Raw genomic sequence first — 24,696 nt, forward strand, 5'->3', positions numbered from 1 at the left:
GCCGGGCCCAATGTGCAGCTGAGTTGCCACCCTGCTATTAACACAAAATGACATATTCAAAAATATTTTTAAGAATATATATATATAATAATATAAATTTTTATAAATAAAATTTTAAGATATATACAATTAATATAATTAAATTTCAAGATAAACATTTATCTACCTTCAATAAGGTGTGTATCCTCCGCTGCCAGCCCAGTAAAAGGAGGCCAAGGAGCGGCAGCCGGCATCCCGTGATCAGCACAACCACCATATCCGAAAAGCAGTTGCCTGAGAGAATACTTGGCACCATCTTGCATGGGTGATTTTAAAAGGTACCACGTGTTAAGCTACGTGAAGGATGGCTTAAAATCAATTTTACTTTTTTAAAAATCTTAAGAAAAACTAGAAAAAGTCTCCTTTTCATCTCACGGATTTCGACCCACCAAACTTTGATCATATCAAACAAAAGAAAAACTCTCCTTCCCTGGGTTTCTCAAAAAAGAAAAGAACCAAGGAAGCTAACATTTTTTGCAGTCTAAAGAACATTACAAGTACTTAAAAAAATCAACAATGATTCTCCAGATATAAACAACCTAGTCTGAGTTTTCTTCTTAGTAAATAACTTGGTTTGGAGCAGAGGAAACGAGGGGGGAAATGAAGAAGGAAATGGGGAGTACAAAAGAGTCAAGCTCAGAGGGAAGCAGTGTGAAGGGAGTGCTCACTCATGGAGGAAAATATGTACACTACAATGTGAATGGTAACCTGTTTGAGGTTTCCAGCAAGTACGTCCCTCCTATTCGTCCAATCGGTAGAGGTGCTAATGGTATTGTTTGGTAAGTTTTTTTTTACTTGTTCAATTTGTGCTACGTTTAATGCTCTTGTTCAAATATTTCATGGGTTCCCAGTTCTTGAATCTGCTCTTGTTTTGTTTGCTGGTTGATTCATTTTTTCTCCCTTTTTGGCTATGTTTTTGTCAACCACAAAACGGAGTATGGGTTCTCTATTATTATCTGAAACTAGAATATTTCCATAAAATGGCTTAGGATTTGCAACGATATTCATATTAGTTGTGTTAAATAAAATCTTATAATTTCAACTTAACAATCAAGTTATATACTCAATCTGAGATGAGGTAAAAAAAAATTAAACACGCAGTAAAAAAGTAACATAAAAGTAATTTAAAGATATAAGGGTGTAAAGAAATTATTGATATTTTTTGTGATCCGAGTTCGAGTACAGGAATATCAAAGATGTAAGCGTTAAATGTTAAATGATTGAAAGTTTATCTTTAAACAAATATTAACTTATAATTATCTAAATTAAATCAAAAAATATAAGGGCGTAGGAATATGGTATAACATAAATTATTAATGTATAAACAATTTTATACAAACGTATATGCAACATATATAATTAATTATTTATTGTAAAATAATTAAAAATATTTAAAATAAATAATACTTTATAATCTATCTTAATTTAATAAAACAAAATACATAAAAAGAGATAGACAACTTTTAAGAATACTACATGTAGCTTATCACAAAGACAATGATATAAAATAACTTATACAATCATTTTTTTAATATAAAGTCATAGTTTTACTAAAAATAGAAAATATCTAAAATTATAATGAAGATTTACGAGCATAACCGTAACCGTAAACGTAAACTAAATTATAATTAGAATATTTTTTTATAACAATTAACACAAAATCTAACCATCTAAATCACACAACCATAAAAAAAAGTTAAAAAAACCTAATCAATGCTCGATTAAAATAAAGATATAAACAAATATGATTGTATCGACAAACGAACTACAAAAGGGAATGAAATTACTGAAAGACCAATGACAAATCGTAAATCAGAGTTAAGCGGCGTGAGAAAATTAGGGGTGTTCAAAATTCGGTTTTAACCGAATTAACCGACCGAATCGAACTAATTCGGTTAATTCGGTCGGGTTAATTCGGTCGGGGAACGATTAAGGTTTTTTTTATATTTGGTTAATGGTTAATTCGGTTCGAAATCGGTTAATTAACAGAAATAAAATTTTAAATTTTAAATATATTATATATAACATATGTGCTCAACCCAAACCATTTAAAACCCAATTAATAATTTAAATTCCAATAATTTTTAAACCTAAATCAATATTAATTAATTAAAAAAATTATATAAATTTTTATTTTATAATTATATATTATTTAAATTAATTGTAAACTTTTTTTCTTAATTAAAAAATATTAAATGTATTATATATAATATATGAGCTCAGCTCAAACTATTTAAAACCCAATTAATAATTTAAGATCCAATAACTTTTAAACCTAAATCAATATTAATTAATTAAAAAATTTATATAAAATTTATATTTTATAATTATATATTATTTAAATTAATTATAAACTTTTTTTAATTATAAAATATTTAATTTTTATATAAATTAGAAAATTTTAATTTTTTTTTGGATAATTCGAAAATTAACCGAATTAACCGAAATTTATTCGGTTCGGTTAATATTTTCGAAAAAAAGTTCGGTTCAATTAACGGTTAAAGAAAAAAAGTTTAGTTAATTCGGTTAATGGTAGTTCGATCGGTTCGGCCACCGAATTAACCGAATAAACAACCCTAGAGAAAACTATTCGCGAGCACAAAACGCGTATTCAAATCAATTCGAGGGTCTAAAACAGGGAAGATAAGTAAGATAACAAATAGCACCATCTTAATCAGTTGTGACGATGTCAAATCCAACACTGTGAACAAAATAACCGAAAAAAAGCAAAAAACCATAAACTACCAAAAGTCAGAGAAAAACATGTCACAAAGACAGAAATAAATGTGTCATAAAGAGAGAGAATATGTCACAAAGATATAATTATTCTTATTAAAAAACTAAAAAAACAAAGAAATAAGATAATTGGCCGGTGACAACCAACATCAAAGTCGGTATCATCGACGGTAAAACAAAATTAAAGAAGAAAATATTGGATTGGTTAATAAAATTGAAACAAATTGTAAATAAGAATAAAAAGGGAGAAAGAGGAAGAAAGTTGCTAGGGTTTTTTAACTTATACAATTATTTAACTCGACACTGCAAATATAATTTATATATTAAATGAAAATTTATCCCTACTACTACTATTATTATTATTATTATTATTATTATGTATTCATAATAAATTAATTTAGATAAAATACTACAAATATATAAAAAAAATTATGGATTTTATTCAAAGATTTAACATCTTATTCCGTTATATCAGTCGGTCGTTAATATATCATTTTTATTAATAAAAAAATAACAATGAAAGTTTAATCTTCAGTTTGTACAAATGACTTTTCAAGTTTATTCAAAATTTAGCTTAATGATATGATTGAAAAATGATTAACGACTTCAAAAATTAAACTACATATATACATTTAATTTTACTTATCACCGTGATTAGGCACTTCCATTTTGTTTGATTGTTTTTAAAATAACTTCGAATTAGTGTTATAAATAAATAGGTCCGGTATAAAATCATATATAAATAAATTCATATGTTCATCATTTTCAATTATAAATCATATATACTAAAATAATTATTATAAAATATCTGAACAAAATATCTATTGATATTAAGAATTAAGATATAAAAAAAAAATCTTAAAATTTCATTCTCACCCATCCCGTTTCTGCCATTGTTAGGTGTAATATATGTGCATGTAGTTTTTGTGATGTTGTAGGAAAAAACATGAAATAGGCGCTCTTCTTATTCCTGTTAAATTTTATGCACTACAATACCACTTAGCATTCAATCCTTTGTTAAGGTGGGACTAATCACATGAGCTCATTGTGGTCCTTCTGCAGTGCTGCCGTCAATTCAGAGACACGTCAGGAGGTTGCTATTAAGAAGATCGGCAATGCATTTGATAACATTATAGATGCCAAAAGGACATTGAGGGAAATCAAGCTTCTTCGTCACATAAGCCATGAGAATGTAAGCCGCAAACTCCAACTTTAGGCATTGCTTCTCAGGGTTAATCATGCATCTCCTTCTGTTTTTGCAGGTCATTTCCATCAAGGACCTCATTCGACCACCGAAGAAGGAGACCTTCAACGATGTTTACATTGTTTACGAATTGATGGACACCGATCTTCATCACATAATTCGCTCTGACAAACCTTTGAGAGATGATCATTGTCAGGTTTGGATGAACAGGCTATGGGGACTGCACATTTATTATCATACTTTCATCAAATGCTGCATATAACTTGAATCTGATAATGAAACCTTTTGCAGTACTTTTTATACCAGTTGTTACGAGGGCTGAAGTATGTACATTCCGCCAATGTTTTGCACCGTGACCTTAAGCCAAGCAGTCTGCTTTTGAATGCCAATTGCGACCTTAAAATTGCCGACTTCGGATTGGCCAGGACCACATCCGAAACAGATTTCATGACCGAGTATGTCGTCACTCGATTGTACCGAGCGCCAGAGTTGCTCCTTAATTGTTCAGAATACACTGCTGCAATTGATATGTGGTCTGTTGGTTGCATTTTTGGAGAAGTTATGACAAGGGAGCCTCTGTTTCCGGGCAAAGATTATGTTCATCAGCTCAGACTCATCACTGAGGTAGCTATATATGGTCTTGCACAAGGCGATCCGCATTTTAATGCTTTCATTCTAGATGTAAACCTCTGTTCATTTTTTTAACGCTGAACATCCTTTCTTGTACAAAAGTTGATAGGTTCACCGGACGACGCGAGTCTCGGATTTCTCCGAAGCAACAATGCCCGAAGGTACTTTAGACAGCTTCCACAGTGTAGAAAGCAACAGTTTTCAGCTAGGTTCCCAAATATGTCTTCTGCAGCTGTTGACCTGCTAGAAAGAATGCTTGTCTTTGACCCCAACAAACGAATTACAGGTACATGAGCCAAGAAACTAGAATTTCAAGCACAGCATGTGTGATGATTGGATATTAGTTATTTTGTTGCATCTCTTTATGCAGTTGATGAGGCACTTTGTCACCCATACTTGGCATCTCTTCACGATACCAATGACGAGCCTGTCTGTCCTCGAACTTTCAGTTTTGATTTCGACCAATCGTCATGCACCGAAGATCACATCAAAGAGCTTATATGGAGGGAATCTCTGCTATTCAATCCAGTTCCAGTTCATTAAGAGAATCTCCTATGGGATGTTTATGTAAAAATGTAGCAGGAATCGGCGTCATTCTCTGGAATTTCCTATATATATATATGTATGTATGTATGTATGTATGATGTTGGTGGTCACCATTCAATTGAGTTTATATAAATTAGGTTGATATCATTCAACTTTACTTCTGTCACCTGAAGTGAAACTAATCTACAAGGAGATGAAACATAACTTTGTTTGTGAAATTTGGCACCCAAAGTGGTTGAAATAAGCCCAATCAGGAGTTAGTTTAGGATCTATATGATGGACTTGTACTAAGATGAGTCGTCTTTCGTCTTCTCTTCGAATAAATCGAATCTACTTTATTGAAAAAATGTTCAGATTATTATATGTATCATCTAAAATTTATATGTTTTCACATCGGTCTAATCAAGAAGGTTTTGAAAATTGTCGCATCTAAACATTTATCTTATAGTTTTGTAATACCATATCATATTGTATGTGTATTTGATTTTTTTTATATAATCTGAATAGGTTCCAACATTGAAAGCCAATAGTAGGGGGGGTTTATGTATAGCATGAGATATTTGTTATTGGCTTAATTTAACACAGTATTGTTTATCGTTACTTTTTTTTTTTTTTAAAGTATGGTTTAAGAATTTTAAGTGTTCAACCTATGGCAAACTTGACCCGAACCCGATTATTCGAATCGATTTACCCGACTAATTACTTGATATTAACCCAGATATGATGATTAAATTTGATCCGAAACCCGGAACATTCCCGACCCAAGTCATACCCGATCCAAAATTTAGCTGACCCAATATGGAATCATATCTAATTTGATCTGGATCGGAAACAATTCGAGCCAAAATTAACCCAAACCGAAAGCAACCAAATCGAAAATAACTCAAACCGAAACAACCCGAACCAAATTTAACCCAATCAAAATTATTCCGAATCAAAAGCAATCTGAACCCAAAATCTATATATACTTGATTAGACTCGTAATAAATTCAATCTGAATTGACCTGATCCAAAAGTTGACCTTAATCGAAAATCAATCGATCCGATATTGACCTGACCCAAAATCTATTCGATCTGGTATTAAACCGACCTAATCTGAACAAAAAAAAAATAACCGATCTGATAGTCACCCGACCCAAAAATTGACCCAACTTGCTAACCCGACCCAATTTACCGTAAACCCGAACTAAATTCGAATCAGACTCGATTTAACCCGAATAAAATTAAACCAAATATAATCTAAACCCGAAATTATCTGACCCGAAATGACCCGACTCAAACTTGATCCGAATGATCCGTTTGAAACCTCTACTTCAACGTTGTTAAAAATTGTGATCTTCAGCGCACGATGATTGATCAACATCGAATTTTTATAAGTTAATAAAAAAATACAAATTTTATATATTTAATATTTTTTAAGAATTGTGATGTTCAGTACAATCATCAAAGAGTCGTCTCTCACATGAATTTTTCAAAGTCTAACATTTTTCAACCACCTAAAAATGATTTCGATATATAATATATATTTTTAATATTAAATAAAATAAATATATGCATCGTGGTGATAAAAATAATATTTATATAGCTAATTGCCCCTAACATATACAACACTCCATTTAATCCAAAAGAATGCACAATAATAACAATGATAAAGTAAGAAGTAATAGACGTTGGACATAGAATATTTAAATATTTAATTGGCGGATAACAGCCGCTGAATGCCTAATTATTTGCTTAATTAATTATCAAAACATATAAAATAGTTATAAATATTCTGAATGGAGAGGGCCGGTGAAGACAATTGTCCCTATAAAAAGTTTAAGGGTAAACTTCATAAATGGTCATCGAACTTTTAGGGTGCTTACAATTTTGTCATTCAAATCACTAAACTTTTAGTTCTTTTTCAGTAAGTTCCCTTCGTTACCTACGTTAGTTTTATCTAACGTGGCACGTTATTTCTCCTCCTCGTCCTCCTCATCCTCCTCAACAATCCCACCAACAAAAACCATAAAATTCAAACCCTCTTCTTTAACAACACAAGTGTGATTGTTTTTACCAGTTTTGTGGTGGTGGAAGCCATGACTACCACCAGTGGCAATTATAAAATCAGACAAAATAAGAGAAGGGTCATACAAGGGAAGAAAACCCGAGCAACCTGAAAGAGAAATAATTGTGAATTTTAAACTAGTCGGGTGGTTTTGAGCCACATTTCTTAGCTTATCTCTTCTAATTTGTTGTGGGACATGGATGGCTCAAAACCTTTCACCATAGCCACTCAAAAAAAGCTTAAAACATGACAAATAAATATGTAGGCCTTTCAATTTTCCTTTTCATTTTGTCTATATTCTACTATTTCATTAACTATATCTTATTCTATTGATAGCTTGTTCAGTATGGATGGAGACTTTGCACCCATGACTAAGCTGGCAGAGAAAACCAAAGTAATTGAAACTAATAAGCTTGCAAGGAATATGATAATACATTTCCAATCATTGTCACTCTACTCGAATGACTTGTTGACAGGTTTCTCATCAAAATCAATTTCCCATAAACCTTTTTCATTTTGGGTAATGAAAAAGTTTAGCAATAAACACAAGATTTGTAACGCCCTAATCCAGTTCGACCCGAAGAACGAATGACTAAAGTGTCACACGAGACCACCGAGGTGGCTAACCTAAATATTTTCTTTTAAATCAACTTTAAAACATCATATAAAATCATTCAACGGTAAATGAAATAAAAATGTGATAATCCAAGTTTACAAAATATGATAAGCTCCCATATGATCCAAAACAAATACATTGAGTTTAAATCAAAATAGAGTTACGACTGAATATAAAAAAGGTCTACAATAGTACATACCCTCTAATACAAATCAAGACATACCCTAAGGATCTCTATCGAGCTGGAATATCTGGTGATGATAATGCTCCATGAATGCTCTCCTAAGAACATGTATACAGAAACACAATCCGAACACTGAGCTTACAAGCTCATTGCCACACTAATATTGTATTATACTGCATGTATTCACTAAATGCGCATGCTAGTGGCATAGGTATGAAAACATAGGATAGTGATATGACATGCCGAGGTAGGCATCCTAAATTAATATTGTATTATTTTGCATTTCAGAGAGCACACCCCTCTAGCCTTCCTAAAATTCCCTTGGGTATCTACGGTGAGATCCAGAACCGCATCAAAAATATACACCCGATAACTTACTCCGTCGAGTCTTGGGACATCTGCATCCAGCTGGCAGTTGAAGTGCCTTGGCACTCATTGGGATATCCTAACTATAAGATAATTACCTACTAAAGTAACTCAGGTGTCCTGACTGTGTCTCGAGCATCAAACAATGATAGTTTTATGTCTTCCTTACTGTTATTGTTTCTAATTGTTATGAGTTTATTTCTTTTCTCACTTGTAGTTTTATATCATGGCTTTCTAGCATTATTGAGTCCCTCAAATCTATCCATTAAAACCCTTAGGTTACTTACCCAAAACTTATTATGTGTATTGATACTAAGCCTCTTAGTATCGGTACTGACCTTTGGGTATCGATACTAACCTATAGGTGTAGATACTACTGTCTTATTGAAAGATGATAGAAAAGGGCTAGTATCGATACTCTAGTGTGAGTATCGATACTTCTAATATGTGGTATCGATATTTTCCTAAGTATTGATACCAAATTTGGCTTTGATGTTTTAAAAAATGCCTAAGAATCGATACCCCTATTGGGGAGTATTGATACTTTACCCTCGTTATTGATATTCCCATGAGTACCGATACCAAAAATGGCTACTGGAATTTACTAAGTGAACTAAGTATTGATACCTTACCTATAGTATCGATATCCACTGCATGAGTATTGATACTAGCCCAAAATTTCTTTGTCTTTAGCATCTGAAGAACAGTATCGGTATTGTTCTTCTAGTACCGATACCCACACCTAGAAATACCCTATTTTAGGCACGAAAATGACCCTCTAACTCACCTACAAGTTCTACTGAGGTTCCCAACAACCAGGGTAAGAAGCAATTTAAGCATGATGTGCGGTTCTATTATAGGGGATATCACTACTTGTTCAAACAATACCCTGATCAAATGATTCAGATATGTGTCCCCGAAGAAAAGTAAATGGATATCTTATTCCACTGTCACACAACTCCCTGTGGAGGTTATTTTGGAGGTGCAAGAATTGTTACAAAGGTCCTCCAATCAGGATTCTATTGGCTCACGCTCTTCAAGGAAGCACAATAATTTTACAAGGCTTACGAAAAATGCCAACATGCGGGGAATATCTCTAGGAGACGCGAAATGCCATTGTAAAATATCTTGAAAGTGGAGCTCTTCGATGTCTTGCGCATAGACTTCATAGGACCCTTTTCTTCTTCATTTAGAGATTTATACATCCTAAACGAGGTGGATTACGTGCCCAAGTGGGTTGAAGCAGTAGCTACTCCTAAGAATGACTCCAAGACAATCTTAAAGTTCCTTCACAAGAATATTTTTACAAGATTTGAAGCCCCTAGAGCCATCATAAGTGATGAAGAAACCCACTTCGACAACAAGCTTATTGCCAAGGCTTTGCAGCGATACGGTGTGAGGCATAAGACTGCTACAACATATAACCTCAGACCAATGACAATATGAAATTTCCAATCACGAGATAAAATAAATATTGGAGAAAGTGGTGAACCCAAATTGGAAGGATTGGTCTCCCAAGCTTGATGAGGCACTATGGGCATATCGAACAGCCTTCAATACGCCTCTTGGAATGTCCCCATTTAAACTAGTTTTTGGCAAAACTTGTCATCTTTTGGTAAAACTCAAACACAAGGCATATTGGGGCATTAAAAATATAAATATGGATGCCCAACTAGCTAGAGAAAAAATGCTACTTGAGTTGAATAAAATGGAGGAGTTTCAATCTCAAGCCTATGAAAATGCAAGGTTGTACAAAGGAAAAACAAAGAAGTGGCATGATAAACATATTTTGCCATGAAAATTTCATGAAGGATAACAAGTGCTACTCTACAACTCAAGATTGAAGTTATTTCCTGAGAAACTCAAGTCCTGATAGTCAGGACCATTCCAAGTTCACAAGGTTTACCCTCATGGAGTAGTTGATATAAAAAACCTCGATGGAGGCACAGCCTTTAAGGTTAATGGTCAACGACTGAAGACCTACAATGGTGCCCCTATTCTGTAAGACAAGTCGTCTTTACTCCTCCAAGATGTATAAGAGTTTGACTTTATTTACGCTTTTCTTTTTCTCTTTAGTTTTATTTTTCTATAGCATTTTTCAGTTTGTTGAGTATATAAATAAACTATATTCATTCTTCTTCTTTCCTTTTAGTTGCTTATTTTATATTAATTATTTTTTCCTTAGTGTTTCGTGCAAGGCCTTTGTTTTTACTATAGGTGGAGCCATGGTATGAGGTAGGAGAGCTTTTCCATATCAATAACAGTAATCCCTTAGTAAAGGGATTATTTTGCAAGTTTAGGAAATTATGAGACGTTGATGTTTAATTGTTCAATTATGAGCGATCAGTGCTGGAAATTGTTATTTGAATGTTGAATTTGAAGTTAGAATATTGTTTTTGGATTAAATTACAAAATATGGTAAGGTTTGGTAGATAATTCGAATATGTTGGAAAGTTTGGGGATTGAGTTACAAGTTTGCAAATGAGAATGCATTAGATTGAAAATATTATTTCAATTTTGTAATTTTATTATTGGATTTCAATTAAGTAAAATGGTGAAGGACCATTTTGAATAGATTTAAAAAGTTGGTATGAATTCTAAAAGAATTCATAAATGGTGACTAAATTGTAAGGTTTATGAAATTGAGTGGCTTGATGATGAATATGAAAATATAAGGAATTGAAGTGTTATATTGAAAATGTTGAAGTTGTTATTGAGCAATGAAGTGATTTTATATAGAATAAGTATCGAATTATATTTTTTGGATTTTGATTATATTAGTAAAATACTAACATATACTTTGAATATTATGTTGTGTACATGATGTTGTCTAGACTTCAATAAATCTTGTGATTGAATCGAATCGAAGGCAAAAGATCAAGTACATGATTAAAACGAATATCGTTATAAAAGGTTTGATAGTGAGGTAAAGGTAAGTGCTTTTTATTTAGTTAGTTATTACTGATTGAGGAAGACTTGCGATAAACCAACCTCGAATAATTTTTAAAGAAAGGTTTTGAATCAAATTATGGAATATTTTCATAATGTTTACTAAAATGATTTATGATTTATTTAGGGTATGAACTGCCCATCATATCGATTCTTTATAGATGATATTTGAAAATTTTACTGATATGGGTAAGATGGTTATATAAATTATATGATTTTATTGTAAAGCCTATTGTATGTTGCATAGAGAGTCGTAGGTCACTGTTTAGTGTTATTGATGTAGTACATTATTGTACTTCACGTGTAGCACCTATGGTGCATATTGATATGGACACTTTCAAGTGTGGATTACTGTTATTGATATATGGGCACTTACAGGTGCATATTGTGCACACTCGAGTGACTCGCGTACCTTGCATTCTCTTTAGATATACATTGGTCTATAAATTTGAAATGTGAAAGTGTTGAATATGTGATCAAATGAAAAATGAATATTTATCGATTACTATGATTTGACATTAGTTGACATGATTTTATAAAATCATGAGATATTGATTTTAGAGGTTTACTAATGAGGAAAATGGCTTATTTAAACCTCAAAGATGAGAATGGAAATCAGGTTGACCAAATTGATGACATTTTTCAAGTGGCCTCTAACTTCTTTGCTTCTCTCTTTCGTACTTCAGGGATGGAAACTTCTCACTCAATCTTGGAAGCTATTGATCAATGTGTCTCAGACGTTGATAATATAAACCTTAGCTGCAATTTCACTTCCAAAAAAGTCCTGCTTGCCTTCAAACAGATTAATCTTAACAAAGCTCCTGGGATTGATGGGTCTTTCAAGATCCTTTTTTCGTTCCTTTTGGGATACTGTAGGGGAAGACCTCATTAAGCTATGCCTTGATCTTCTTAATGGTTCAATCAGTATGCATGAGGTCAAAAAAATGGTCATTGTTCTCATTCCTAAAGTAAGTAATCATGGGTCTATGAAAAACTCTAGACCTATCAACCTGGGCAGTTCCTTATCAACCTTTGTACTATCATTTATAAAACTATGTCTAAGGTCATTGTCAACCACCTGAAACCTATCATGTCCAAGTGTATTGCTCAAACCCAATGTGAATTTGTTCCAGGCAGGAGAATTTCAAACAACTTCCTTGTTGCCCACGAGCTTTTACACTCCTTGAAAAGTGCTAAAAATGGTCTCAATAAAGGAGCAGTTTTGAAGCTCAATATGGAAAAGATGTATGATAGAGTTGAATAGGAATTTGTGTTTAAAATCGTGACCCAAATGGGATTCAATGAAAAGTTCATCCAACTCATCAAAAGATTTATTAGCACAGTTTCGTTCCATGTAAGAATCAACGGACGGTTGTCAGAGAGCTTCACTCCGGAAAGAGGACTCCGTCAAGGTGATCCCCTCTCTCTGTATTTGTTCCTTTTTTGTGCTAAGGGGCTGTCAGCACTCCTCATAAAAGCTCAACAGGACGGTCTTATCAAAGGGGTTAAAATAAGCATGAGAGGACCCAAAATCACTCACCTTATTTATGCGAGCGACAGCATTTTGTTCCTAAAAAATTCCCTCCAATAAGCTCAAAAGATCAAAGACCTACTCCAAATCTATGAAATTTCTTCGGGTCAAAAGATAAATTTTAACAAATCAAACATCTACTTCAGTAAAAACACTCACCTGAATCACAGAAAAGACATCAGACAGATTTTTGGAGTAGAGAAAGTTAAAGACCCAGGGACCTACTTAGGGCTACCTCTGATAGTAGGAAAAGTGAAAATTCCAGCCTTTAACTTCATCAAAGACAAAACAACTAAAAGAATTCAGGTTCATTGCATCATTATTCAGCTGTTATAATTCCTAAAATTATATCATATAACCCTTGTAATTACATGTATGACCACGATCACGATCACGACTCGAGATGAGACGGCGGCGGCAGCGGTGCATGAGAGTCCACCTTGTTCTCTATCACTCAACAAGAAAGTGAGAAAGCCAAACCTTAAATACCATTCACAATAGTATTTTCAATACTATGTGGGATTGAGCATTACCAACACTTCTAACCAAATTTAAAGATTTCTACAGGATCAAAACTCGTTTGCTTTTCAGGTGTTTAAAGACGAGTACTTTTCTAACTCTGAATTCTTAAGCGCCAAAATGGGGGATAAAGTGTCTTACGCGTGGACAAGTATTTTCAAGGCAAAAGAGGTTTTGAAATAAGGTTTCTTTTGGCGAATCATTATGGAAGGAAAAATGAGAAAGTTCTTTGACAATTGGGGGACTCCTCTCCCATTGCATGGACTGAGATCTACAGAGACAACATCGAATCCCCCTTTAAATGCACTGACTTCATGATGCCTAACTCCGCCAATTGGAAATGAAACAAGGTGAGCACCATCCTCCAGCCAGAAGATGCCAACAAAGTTATCAACACACTCATTACCCTAACTCATGAAGATAAAATGATCTGGAGTCACCATAATATCGGATGGTACTCTGCCAAATCAGGCTATAATTGGCTCTTGCTGAAAAAGAACATCTCAACGGAACAAGGGAAAATTTGGAAACTTCTAAGCAAACTTCCAATCCTACCGAAAATTCAAATTTTTGACTGGAGAATCTGTCATGATGCACTACTAACAGGAGGTAAGTTGAAACAAGCTAAACTTTCCGAAGGAATATGTCCAATGTGTAGCGATGAGACCGAGTCCCTGATGCATGCTCACAGAAAATGCACCAAAACAAAGAGAGTATTACACATTTTTGGGTTGGACGAGGCCATCATCAATTGGCTGGGGAACTTGTGCAAAGAATGGCTAGAAAGGATAACTTCCAAGTTGGACACAGAAGGTTTCTCCAAACTACTGGGTTTTTTTATAGAATGTGTGAAATCGGAGAAATAAATGGGTCCATGATAAAGAGCTACAAGAAGAAAACGATGTGATGATGGCAGCTTGGAGTTTGTGTGCAGAACTAATAGAGGCAAGCATAGACGGGAAAAAAATATAATTATGTTCGTTCAATCCAATCTCTAAACCCGTTTGATATATTAATATCTAATAAATTTTAAATTTAAACCTATTAATATTTTAAAATCCAAATAATTATAAACACGAATAGAAAGTTCTCAAATCACTTAAAGAAAATATAATTCCTAAAATTATTTGGAAAGAAAAAGAATATTCTTAAACCCAATTAATTTTATGTTCGTTCGTTTATGTTCATTTATGTTTCTTTGTGTTCGTTTACATTTGTTCGTATGTGTTTATTTATCATTTGATCGAATGAACACGAACAAGCTACATTTCTTAATTAATGAACAAGATATTTCGTTCGTTTAGCTATTCATATCGGTTCATTTATTCGATTAAAGTTCAACGAACGAATAAGAACATATCATCATTCATGTTCATTCAATTCATTTATAAACTTAAAATTTAATAATCAATTTCTCACTCAAAACTTTTTCATATAATTTCTAAATTTGGCACCCAAAATAGATATTCTAGCTCCGCTCATGATATTAGGTGTACTTTTCATTAACCCTGGCATCCAAAGGGACGGATTTGCTTTTCTGGGTACTTTTTCTTGGCCTTTTCCCCATTCTTAGATTTTCCAAGAGAATCGAATATTACATGCAGAAGAAAAAAAATCTTTAATTTCCTATCAAAATTATAAAAATGAAAGACGCCAAGAAAGATTCACAGATAGTATGGAAACAGATTCAGATGAGAAGCCCATCGGGAAACCCTCTTGTTTTTGGACACTCGACCCGACCCATTCCAAAGCTCATGGTCTGGTTAATCCTCTTCTTTTCAATTACTTTTGTTATCTACACTCTCAAGCTCTTAACAGCCCCGGCTCACCTTGCCTCCGGCGATTTCCCCTTCATTTAATCTCTTCAATGGCGTTCGTTGACACCATCGTTTCTCAACCAAACGGCTGATTCGAAGTCACCCATTCATCGCCACCCGAATGTTCGAGAAAAACCGGTGTCGGCAGTACAAATACAAGGGGCTCCGAACCAGCCGAGGCCGACGGAAATCCACGACATTGTTTTTGGAATTGCAGTTTCTTCCAAGCTATGGCAACAGAGGAAAGAGTACATCAAGATTTGGTTCAAGCCGAACAAAATGCGGGGAGTGGTTTGGCTCGACGATAGGGTGAAATACACTCCCGAAGACAAGCGAACGCTTCCACCGGTTCGTGTCTCGAGCGACACTTCCAACTTCGCTTACACGAACCGGCAAGGTCACCGATCCGCGATTCGTATGTCGCGAATCGTGTCGGAGACATTGAGGTTGAAGATGGATAACGTGAGGTGGTTCGTGATGGGTGACGACGATACTGTGTTTATAACGGAATATCTGGTTAGGATTTTGAGGAAATATGACCATACACAATATTATTACATTGGCAGCTTGTCGGAATCTCACTTCCAGAACATATTTTTCTCCAACAGCATGGCTTACGGCGGCGGAGGCTTTTCATTAGCTATCCATTGGCTAAAGCTTTGGTGAAGATGCAAGTCCGTTGTATTCAGAGGTACCAAGGATTGTACGGGTTCAGACGACCGGATGCAGGTTTGTATGGATGAACTCGGTGTCCCACTCACTAAAGAACTCGGCTTCCATCAGGTGGGTGAGAGTTGGTAAAGTGCATTATTTCTGTTTCTTTTTATTTCTGAATTTATGAAGCATTAGCCATCATGTTAAATTTATAAACATATACATTTGTGAATAAGATGTTCAACTTATCAAATTAAAAATTGCAGTGTTTCAACCTGGGTAGGTGATTAGCTCAATGCATTAGATTTATACTGAATTTTATATTAGATGGACGAATTTAGGAATTCATATTAAAAATAATATTCGATTCTTAGTGTTCATTGTTGATTATCTGGAATCAGTATGACGTGTATTGGAACTTGGTTGGACTCCTAGCTGCACATACAGTAACACCATTGGTGTCAATGCATAACCTGGATGTGGTGGTCTATTTTCCCCAATGTGACCCGGGTTGAAGCCCTTGAGCGGCTTATGTTGCCTGTAAAGCTGGACTTGGCCTGAATCATGTAGCAGTCCAACTGCTGCAATAAAAGCAAGAGCTGGACTGTTTCTGTTTCATTGTGTTTTGCTGTTCAAGTCTTTAGAGGAATCTTTTCACCACGGGAAATGGAAATACCATCGAGGACATTCTTGAATTGGTACCGAAGAGCATACTACACGGCATACGCATTCAACACACTCCGGTTAGTCGAAACCCATGCCAAAAGCCCTTTGTGTTTTACATGTCGAAGGTGAGAATGGATTCGGAAGTGAACCAAACCGTGAGCGAGTACGAGCGGCACCGTGTTCCTCACCCTCCCTGCAGATGGAAGATGGCTGATCCGAGTGCGCTTGAAATGGTGATTGTGAACAAGAAAGCAGACCCCCATCTATGGGATAGATCGCCGAGAAGAAACTGTTGCAGGGTCATGGAATCAAAGGAAGCAGGAACCATGGTGGTGAATGTGGGCGTATGTAAGGATGGTGAGGTTAGCCAAGTATAGTCATCAATATCTCCAAAGAATAGGGACAGTGTCATTTGGGAAAGAAGCAAAAAATTATATTTTGTCTAAAAAAAAATTGCACTATTCTATTTTACTAGTTCAATTTATATTGAAGGTGGGTCCATAAGCTTGTTTTTAATTGAAGACTGATCTTAATGATTTTGTCCATGATCCAAGAAATGCTTGATTTTGGCACCGACTGAAGTTAATGTCATGGTTGCCTCCTCTCTAGTAATGGTATTGATTAGGAATTTTTACTTCTCTAGTTAGTGAGTGCGGATGTAAGCTTATTTAGGGTGGGCACAATGGTGGGTAAGAAAGTGTCGGTGCAATTGACAATGGTCAATGGGGCATAACAAAGTGTCGGTGCAATTGCAACGTGATGGGCAACGTGTAAGCCCTACATGTTTAATAACGTCATCCGATGACAAGACGGCATGGCAACCGCTTCTAGAAAAATGGGTGTCATCCCTCCTCTGAGACACATAAATATTCTACACCAGTATGATCGGTCCACCACATTATAAATCACATTTAAAGACAGACATAAGTCGAATCAGATTAGTTTAGGTTTTTAATCTCTTCGAATTTGATTTAAAAATTAAATCCTTCGCTTTTGACTGGATTCGGAATCTGATATGATTTTCTAAGTTAAAATTTTATATTTTAATTTGACTCGATCCAAGAATGTAAAAGATTATCCGTTGGGCTTGGTTGTTACCTCCTACCATTAGCTAGCTGGGTTAATTAGTCTGTTTTGGTTTCTTTGGGCTGATACATTTGGGTTATAAATTTTCAATAGTTGCAATCCAATTTGAGAAGAATCAATAATAGTAAAACTTATGTTTTCATTATTTGACTAATATCATTTAACTCTAGGTGCACACGAATCGAACGACCTTATTGGTAAATGAATTGTTGTTATTCTTTGAGTTTTCGAGTTTATACATCAATAATGCTAAGGATGTGAGCGTTCAATATCAAATGGTTAAAAATTATATTTGAACATATAATGTCTTATACTTACGTCATATTAATAAATAAAAAAAACCTCCCAGTGCCACTCATTCATCTCCGTTGTCATTTCCGGTAATAATATTGGAATTCTCACAAAGAATATAACATATACCAGGACTTAAATTTTGGACTTTGAAGTGTTGACGCAAAATTGCAATCACTTCTCTAAAATAACAAATTTTTTACACTTAAGAATCTGTAAATTGTTTAAATATTAATTGAACGTTACATATCACAAGAAGAATATTTACCAAGTTGTTCAGTTGACAAGTTGAAGAGAAAATTGGGCAGAGCCTCAAGTTCCAAAAAAAAAAGAAAAAGAAAAGCTTCCAATGCTTTAGCATATACCCCTTTTAACATGTGATTCTGCAAATATATGTATATATATATATATTGGTTGCTAAAACATGTTGAACCTAATTAGGGTTTATATATAAGTATCAAACATGCATGGTGGCATTATATATATGGAAAAACCAATCCGATTAGAAAGAAACATGCACTGTGACATTCACAGATAGCCATAGATTTATTCCAGAGATTCCATTAAAATTTTTGATTCTATCACCAAACAAAAATCAAATTGAAGTCTGTCCTTTTCAGCTCCCAATATAAAACAACTTTCACTGCAGTAATTCTAACGAATATCTTTAACGTACAAATATTCTATAAACCAAAGAATTTTTGCACCTCGACAACAAGTTAACAAAAACCATGTCAAAAATCCAGACTTGTTCCTTACTTAAATACCCAGCAACCATTTGAACGTAAAGAAGAAGAAGAAACAGTAAATGCCATCTTTTTTGCGTTCCAAGAATAATGCTTTACGTAGTACGTCAACTTCAGATGAAAAGGCTAATTAGGTATGCATGCATTTCATTTTTTTTTATTTTCACAATTAAAAAAGAATGATTAAAACATTAATATGTAAAAATCAAGTAAATAGACGTCAATATTATTATCGCAGTCATTACAACGATATTGCAAGCAATTACTCGAAACCCTTTTTTTCTCTTTGTATCTCACTTTAATTTGAAGCAAATTAAATGAGCATTTATGTCAGGAGTGGATGGTTTAATGCCTCTAGTGATTGTTGAGCTAATCTCCTGTGGGTTTAGTAGATTACTTTGCCTATTTTGTTCAAGGCAGCAGTATGAAGAAAAAGGGATTCTATTTCATATTAGGGTACAATCTTCATGCATTAACTTCTTCCTTCCTTGGACATATAGCTATGAATTGTAGACCACACCTAAAAGTAAAGTTTTGGGAATTTGGGCTTATTTAAAGCCAAGTGTATGATATATATACAATATCGAACTAGTCCGATCAATAATGTAATCGTAAGGTTCGAATCTGAGTTCTTTCCTTACAATTTTAATCTATTTTATTATTATAGAGAAGAGAAAAATCTAAACAACAGTTTCTTTGTGATCAAGCTAAAGAGGAGGTGAGTAGGGGCACTTTTATTGGCGAAAGCAGTAGCATAAACCATGCCAAAGTTGTCAAATCATAAAGCAGGCAATTCTTAGGACATGAAACATCGTCTTCATGAAGATGAATTAGGGACCACAAACAAGTGGAAACGATAATTCTTATGGGGATTGTCTTAATCTCCAAAACTGATCCCCCCCCCAAAAAAAAAGTTGTGTTTGCTAATTTAATTTGTCTTTATGGAAAAGGAAAAATAAAAGAATAAAAATATCTACATTAACCTCAATGAAACATTTTGAATGTTCAACTGAAACAATAACCACAATCAACTCAATCACTTAGGCTTAGGCAAAGAGATATATAGATAGATGTTAAAGCTTTTGCAATTAAATAGACTCCACCCAATAGAGGAAAGTAATATACGTATAACCTTTGCATCAGGAACTGGCAAATCCCACATTTACCTTGCAGATTAAAACAAATATGTTCTTAAAATTGAAAAGAGTTACCGATCATCAAACCAAAGCGTAAGGTTATGTATATATATTTGGTATTTATCTACGTCACCTGCTACACTACTGATCTACTTCCATTTCCATCATTTGATGAGAACTCTATGAACCCCACCAACAATCTGATCGAATTTGAGCTTTGTTCTTATTGTCACCTTCGTTGCTATCCAGCCAAATCATGAAGCAGTTGTGCCCCCATCAAGTTCCTGTAAGGCAAATGCTGTCCCTCTCCGTCTAAAAGAGAGTACTGAACCGGTTGGCAGTCTTCCATTTGGTCTCTAGGGTAAAAAAGTGGAGTTTGTGATGCCGGTGGGTAGGCTAAGCTCACCCCACTCCCATGAGCTGGTTCGGGATGGGTTTCTGATCGGCGAGTGGAATATTTAACCGACCATCTCCATTGTCATTATCATCACCATCCTGAACTCCATTATCTGAAGAGTTCTCGTGCTCCTTTGTTTCTTCCAAATACATTTCTTCCACCATTGGTTTCCATAGTCTCACTCGAGCATTGATGAACCAATTGGATACCTATCGGAATACAAGCAAAAAGAAAAAGTCATCATCATACACACATATAATATGATATAGCATAACATAATATAATACTTTCGTATATGGAACAAATGCCAAATGCAATAATTGCATGTGATTATAATAAACTTAAGATCCCAAGAATATACTTGGTCAGAGAGTTTGGTAATGGAGTGTCGTCGAGTATGGTTAGTTTGCGAGGGTGTTCCTTTTCACGCATGGAATTGGGATACTTTCAAGAACATTGTTGATAAGTGGGGTTTATTACTAGCTATCGACGAAAGTTGTCTGTCTCCATCATCTTTTGATCGGGCAAAAATTCAAGTCCTCATAAAGGCTGATGCGAGAATTGATGCGATGGTGGAATTGAAGGTTGGTGACAACTTCTTCAAGGTCATGGTGCATGAGATAGAGCCTTCATTCAAACCAAACTCTTGGGCTCCTGAAGAATACGAGTCTCATTAGATCTTGTCTCTTCAATTGTGGTTTTGTTTTTATCTATATGGTTGTAGGTATTGCTTTTAATTTGTATTATGTTCTGTGCGTTGTTTTTAATCCTACTGCTAGTGGCGTAATTAGAAGGTGATTAGATTGTGGCTTTGGATGAGGTTATAGGGTTAAGGTGTTTGTTGTAATAGTGTACATCACCATGAGAGGATATTTCGTGGTGTCTTTTATATCGGGTATTATTATCAATAAAATTTGAGGTACTCTTTTCTTCCTTCCAATGTTCGTTAACATACTTTTAGTATGTGAACGAATACGAAGGGAGTTTTTAATGAGACCTCCAACTTCTATCAAAAAAAAAATAAATTTATTCATACGGACTCAAATGTATATAATATGGGTAGTGATTTGGACATGCCTGGCTCCTTGAGAGGCCGGTTTGGCGGGCTAAGATATGTTTATCGACATCGCTTGGATACCTGCAAAAGTTTTATTCATGGAAATGCAGAGTTAGTACTGAAGCTTTGCCTCCATGGATAGTACTTTTGAGTTACTTGTTTGTGAGGGAAACATGGGTCCTACATATACATATATATATATATATTAACAGAATCAAATGCAGATAAAAATAACACAGAGAAGCTGACTAAAATGATTGAAATAAGACGGCATGTGGAATCTGAATGGTGATGGGTAGAAACTAACAAAGACTGCACATTGCTTTACCAAGCTAAATGATTGAGACTCAAACTTGCAGTACTGTTAAAACTAGTTTGTATTTTACGTATAAAAAGCCTTTGAACAGAAAAAAAGAGAGATTAAGAGATGTTTACGGGTGAAGGAAATGCTCGAACAACCAAGCTCGAAGAACGGAAACAGATCTTTCAGGTAGGCCTCTTTGGGGTCTCCAAGGGTGACTCTCCATGCTCATCTGTTGAAACGCCCTTTGTTGCCTCAAAGCTTGATCCAGGACCCTTAGCCTCGGTGTTTCGCCTTTTGTCGTGCCTGGTGCAACCGGGTCTTTTTCTCCCATGGCCTTCCTTGTGGCCTGAATCTGACTCACAATCCCATCTCTTAAGCATCTAAAATGTCTCGACATGGCTTTGGAGGCCAACGCTGAGTACACCGATGCAGCCCCGGTGCCGGCTACCGCTTCGAACGAAGATACGACTGTTTTCATTTGACTACAGTAGACCTTGTATCTTTTATCCACCTACATAAATATACATGAAAAAAAAAGAAAGGGATAGGGGTGAAAACGATGAGTTGAATTCCATATGAAAATAAATGAGAGTTACAGCATGTAATACATAGGCAGATGAAATTGAACATCATACCTCTTCAAGCATTGAAAGCAACTTGGTTTTCCTTCTCTGCAATTCGGAGAAGTCAAGGGAATATAGGGATTGTTTCCTCGAAGGGCTAGCTCCATCATCATCGTTATCCCACTGTCTGGTCTTATGGGTCTGCTTTTGCTTCGATGCATCAAACTGCTTTATTCCCAGGCTGCAAAATTCATTCAAAAGTTCCTTAGCAGGGTCCAAGTACTTAGAGCGCCTCAGCTGGAACTGGCCTTGATTTAAATTTGCAGGCTTTTCAAAGAAACCATCTCTGGAACTAGAACCGATAAACCTCGTGTCATCTGCCTGGTCATGACTACTGTGGCTGGTTTGTCTAAGCTCAAAAGACTGCAACCCGATACTGGCCGTAGGATTACTGGATGAAAGTGAGAGTGAAAGACCTTGACTTGGCCTCTGTGATGGAAACACACACCTCAAAGAAGAATCATCAACAAGCAACTTGTTTTCTTGCCAAGGACCTGACTCTGGTCCAACTATTAGATTCTCTGCACTAGTTTCAGATATCCCAGTTGTGAACTCGGGCTTGTGGAACTCATGTTGATAGAAATGGGTGGTTGACTCATTGATCTCCTTGGAAGAAGAAGGGTTGTTTTCATGTTTGTTGAACCACATGGCCATGTTGGTGTCACCTTGTTGCTGCTGTAGGTTCTTGGAAAACCCTATCATCTCCATGCCTGTGGTCAAATTGAAGATCTCTGGATTGGATTCAAACCCTTGGATCTGGTTCACCATCTGGGTTTGCATGTTACCAGATGAAACATCCGAGTAACAAAAACCAGTACTTGATGAGACAATATTCCTCGATTTATCTTCACAAAATTCTCTAGCCATTTAAATCCAGCTTTTTCCGTTACTTTGTTTATGCTTTCTTCTGCCCACCAGCTTCTCAGATACTGATCAAAAGTTGATGCTGATTCTGCAACTACTAATAATTCCATCAAGATTCATTCCAAGAATAAAGGGCAGCCATAAAAAACCAACAATTAAAGCTCCATAAAAAATACTAGCTGATAAACGAAGATCAATCTGTTGTAAACAAGACTTTAAAGAAAGGTACTCTTTTGATCATACAAGTAAACAAAAAGAGAAAACTTTGGTTTTTCATTTTTTCTTCTTCTAGACCAAACTTTAATGTAAGAGAAGAGAAAAAGGGAGGCCTTACCAGTTATGGGAACAAGTTGAAACTATGCTGTTAAAGAATCAACAGCAAGGAAAGAAAGAAGAAGAATTTAGATGGTGAAGGAGATGATGATGATGGTGATGAAATGCTGCTCTTCTCAAACTGGATGTGTTAAAGGCCAACATGGTCTGCCATGAAAATACAAACCTAGGAAGAAAGATCACATATACATATATATATTATTTAGAAATAGAAGCTCGGATATAGAGGTGATGATGACCCTTGTTTATAGCCATTATCATAGTTTCTCATTTTCTCATTATTCTTCTCCTCTTTCTCAATATGGTTTGCCTTTTCTTCTCTCTATCTCCATGGCTGAAGTGGGTCAATGCATTATGATGTAAAAATACCTCCAAAATAGACATCCAACTATGAAAATCAACAACACTATACTTCCCTCAATTATTTGATAACCAACAAATAAAATATACTTTTAATCGTGAATCACATAAAATACTATTCAACAAAGCTATTTGCTGCCAATAATGAAGGAAAAGATATTATATTTTTCATCATTTTTAATGTGTTAAAATTATTTAAAGATAAAATTGACCTTAAACCTACCGCATCACCTCTTCATTTCCCTTTTTTAATCATTATTTTTCCAATAAAAAAAATCAAAATGAAGGGAGGTAAGCCCAAAACTATATGATCTTTGGAAGAAATACATATTGGGGGCAGGAATCCCAAAAGAAAATTCTTTATGTAGGAGTTAAATCCAGGGTTCTTTTATTGGAGGGTGGGGTGCAGCTGTTGTGATTTGTGAACCAATAATATACATATTATATTTAAATAATAATAATTTGTAAAATATAAAAATTATGATGAACCAAATATTATTAGTTCTTAATAAATTACATTATATAATTAAAAAATATGATGTAATTTTTTAATTTGTTGTTAAGTATATTTTTAATCAAAATTATAATGTGAATTTTAGGTCCTATTTTGGGTGGTGTAATGGAATTGTTCCCAAAATGATGGGGGAGGCTAAGAGTTGAACAGAGAGAGAGAAGTGGTCCAATGTATTCTCCATCTAATTCTAATTCTAATTAATTGCTCTATTAATGTACAGTCCATTGCCAATGGGATGGGACCACATCTTCTTCTCTTATTTTTTTTAAATAATTTTTGTGTTTCCTTTTTATTATATTTCCTTATGTATTTATTTCCTTTTTAAATAATTATGGCTAAAAGACATTTCTAATTTTAAAGAAAGATATTTTTAAATTTTATCAGCTTCAAAATTGAATAATTTTTAATTAAGGATAACTACTTACCAAGTTAATATATTTTTATTAATTTTATGTGATTTTTATTTATATTTCGTCTAAAT

The 24,696-nt window shown here is 34.6% G+C and overlaps 2 protein-coding genes and 1 pseudogene across 2 annotated transcripts; 2 read left to right on the forward strand and 1 right to left on the reverse strand.

The window, feature by feature from the left end:
- The first annotated feature begins 506 nt into the window (after positions 1 to 506).
- Positions 507 to 5,172, forward strand: LOC120120787 (mitogen-activated protein kinase 2-like). The gene is made up of 6 exons (XM_039140313.1): positions 507 to 818; positions 3,838 to 3,967; positions 4,038 to 4,175; positions 4,271 to 4,603; positions 4,712 to 4,895; positions 4,980 to 5,172. The coding sequence occupies exons 1-6, from the start codon at positions 640 to 642 to the stop codon at positions 5,150 to 5,152; spliced, it is 1,137 nt and encodes a 378-aa protein (XP_038996244.1). The 5' UTR covers positions 507 to 639; the 3' UTR covers positions 5,153 to 5,172.
- Positions 5,173 to 15,010: 9,838 nt separating this feature from the next.
- LOC120120820 lies at positions 15,011 to 16,967 on the forward strand (annotated as a pseudogene).
- Positions 16,968 to 20,017: 3,050 nt separating this feature from the next.
- LOC120120932 (homeobox protein BEL1 homolog) lies at positions 20,018 to 23,677 on the reverse strand. Its single transcript, XM_039140419.1, has 6 exons — positions 23,343 to 23,677; positions 22,157 to 23,096; positions 21,653 to 22,032; positions 21,238 to 21,298; positions 20,170 to 20,369; positions 20,018 to 20,075 (listed from the first exon to the last, which is right to left on the reverse strand). Exons 2-6 carry the CDS (start codon positions 23,009 to 23,011, stop codon positions 20,018 to 20,020), a joined length of 1,554 nt encoding a protein of 517 aa, XP_038996350.1. The 5' UTR covers positions 23,012 to 23,096; positions 23,343 to 23,677.
- Between the last annotated feature and the right edge of the window lie 1,019 nt (positions 23,678 to 24,696).

Source organism: Hibiscus syriacus, unplaced genomic scaffold, assembly GCF_006381635.1.
Source record: "Hibiscus syriacus cultivar Baekdansim isolate YM2019G1 unplaced genomic scaffold, ASM638163v2 tig00110348_pilon, whole genome shotgun sequence".
NCBI classification, from domain to species: Eukaryota; Viridiplantae; Streptophyta; class Magnoliopsida; order Malvales; family Malvaceae; genus Hibiscus; species Hibiscus syriacus.

Excerpts from the sequence above, each read along its gene's own strand:
- LOC120120787 (XM_039140313.1), top strand. The coding sequence starts at position 640 with ATGAAGAAGGAAATGGGGAGTACAAAAGAGTCAAGCTCAGAGGGAAGC. Across the intron at positions 819-3,837 it reads GGTGCTAATGGTATTGTTTG|TGCTGCCGTCAATTCAGAGA; the intron begins GTAAGTTTTTTT and ends GTCCTTCTGCAG. Across the intron at positions 4,604-4,711 it reads AGCTCAGACTCATCACTGAG|TTGATAGGTTCACCGGACGA; the intron begins GTAGCTATATAT and ends CTTGTACAAAAG.
- LOC120120932 (XM_039140419.1), bottom strand. The coding sequence starts at position 23,011 with ATGGCTAGAGAATTTTGTGAAGATAAATCGAGGAATATTGTCTCATCA. Across the intron at positions 21,299-21,652 it reads TTCGAGCATTTCCTTCACCC|GTATCCAAGCGATGTCGATA; the intron begins GTAAACATCTCT and ends AAACTTTTGCAG. Across the intron at positions 20,370-21,237 it reads CCGGCCTCTCAAGGAGCCAG|GTATCCAATTGGTTCATCAA; the intron begins GCATGTCCAAAT and ends GTATTCCGATAG.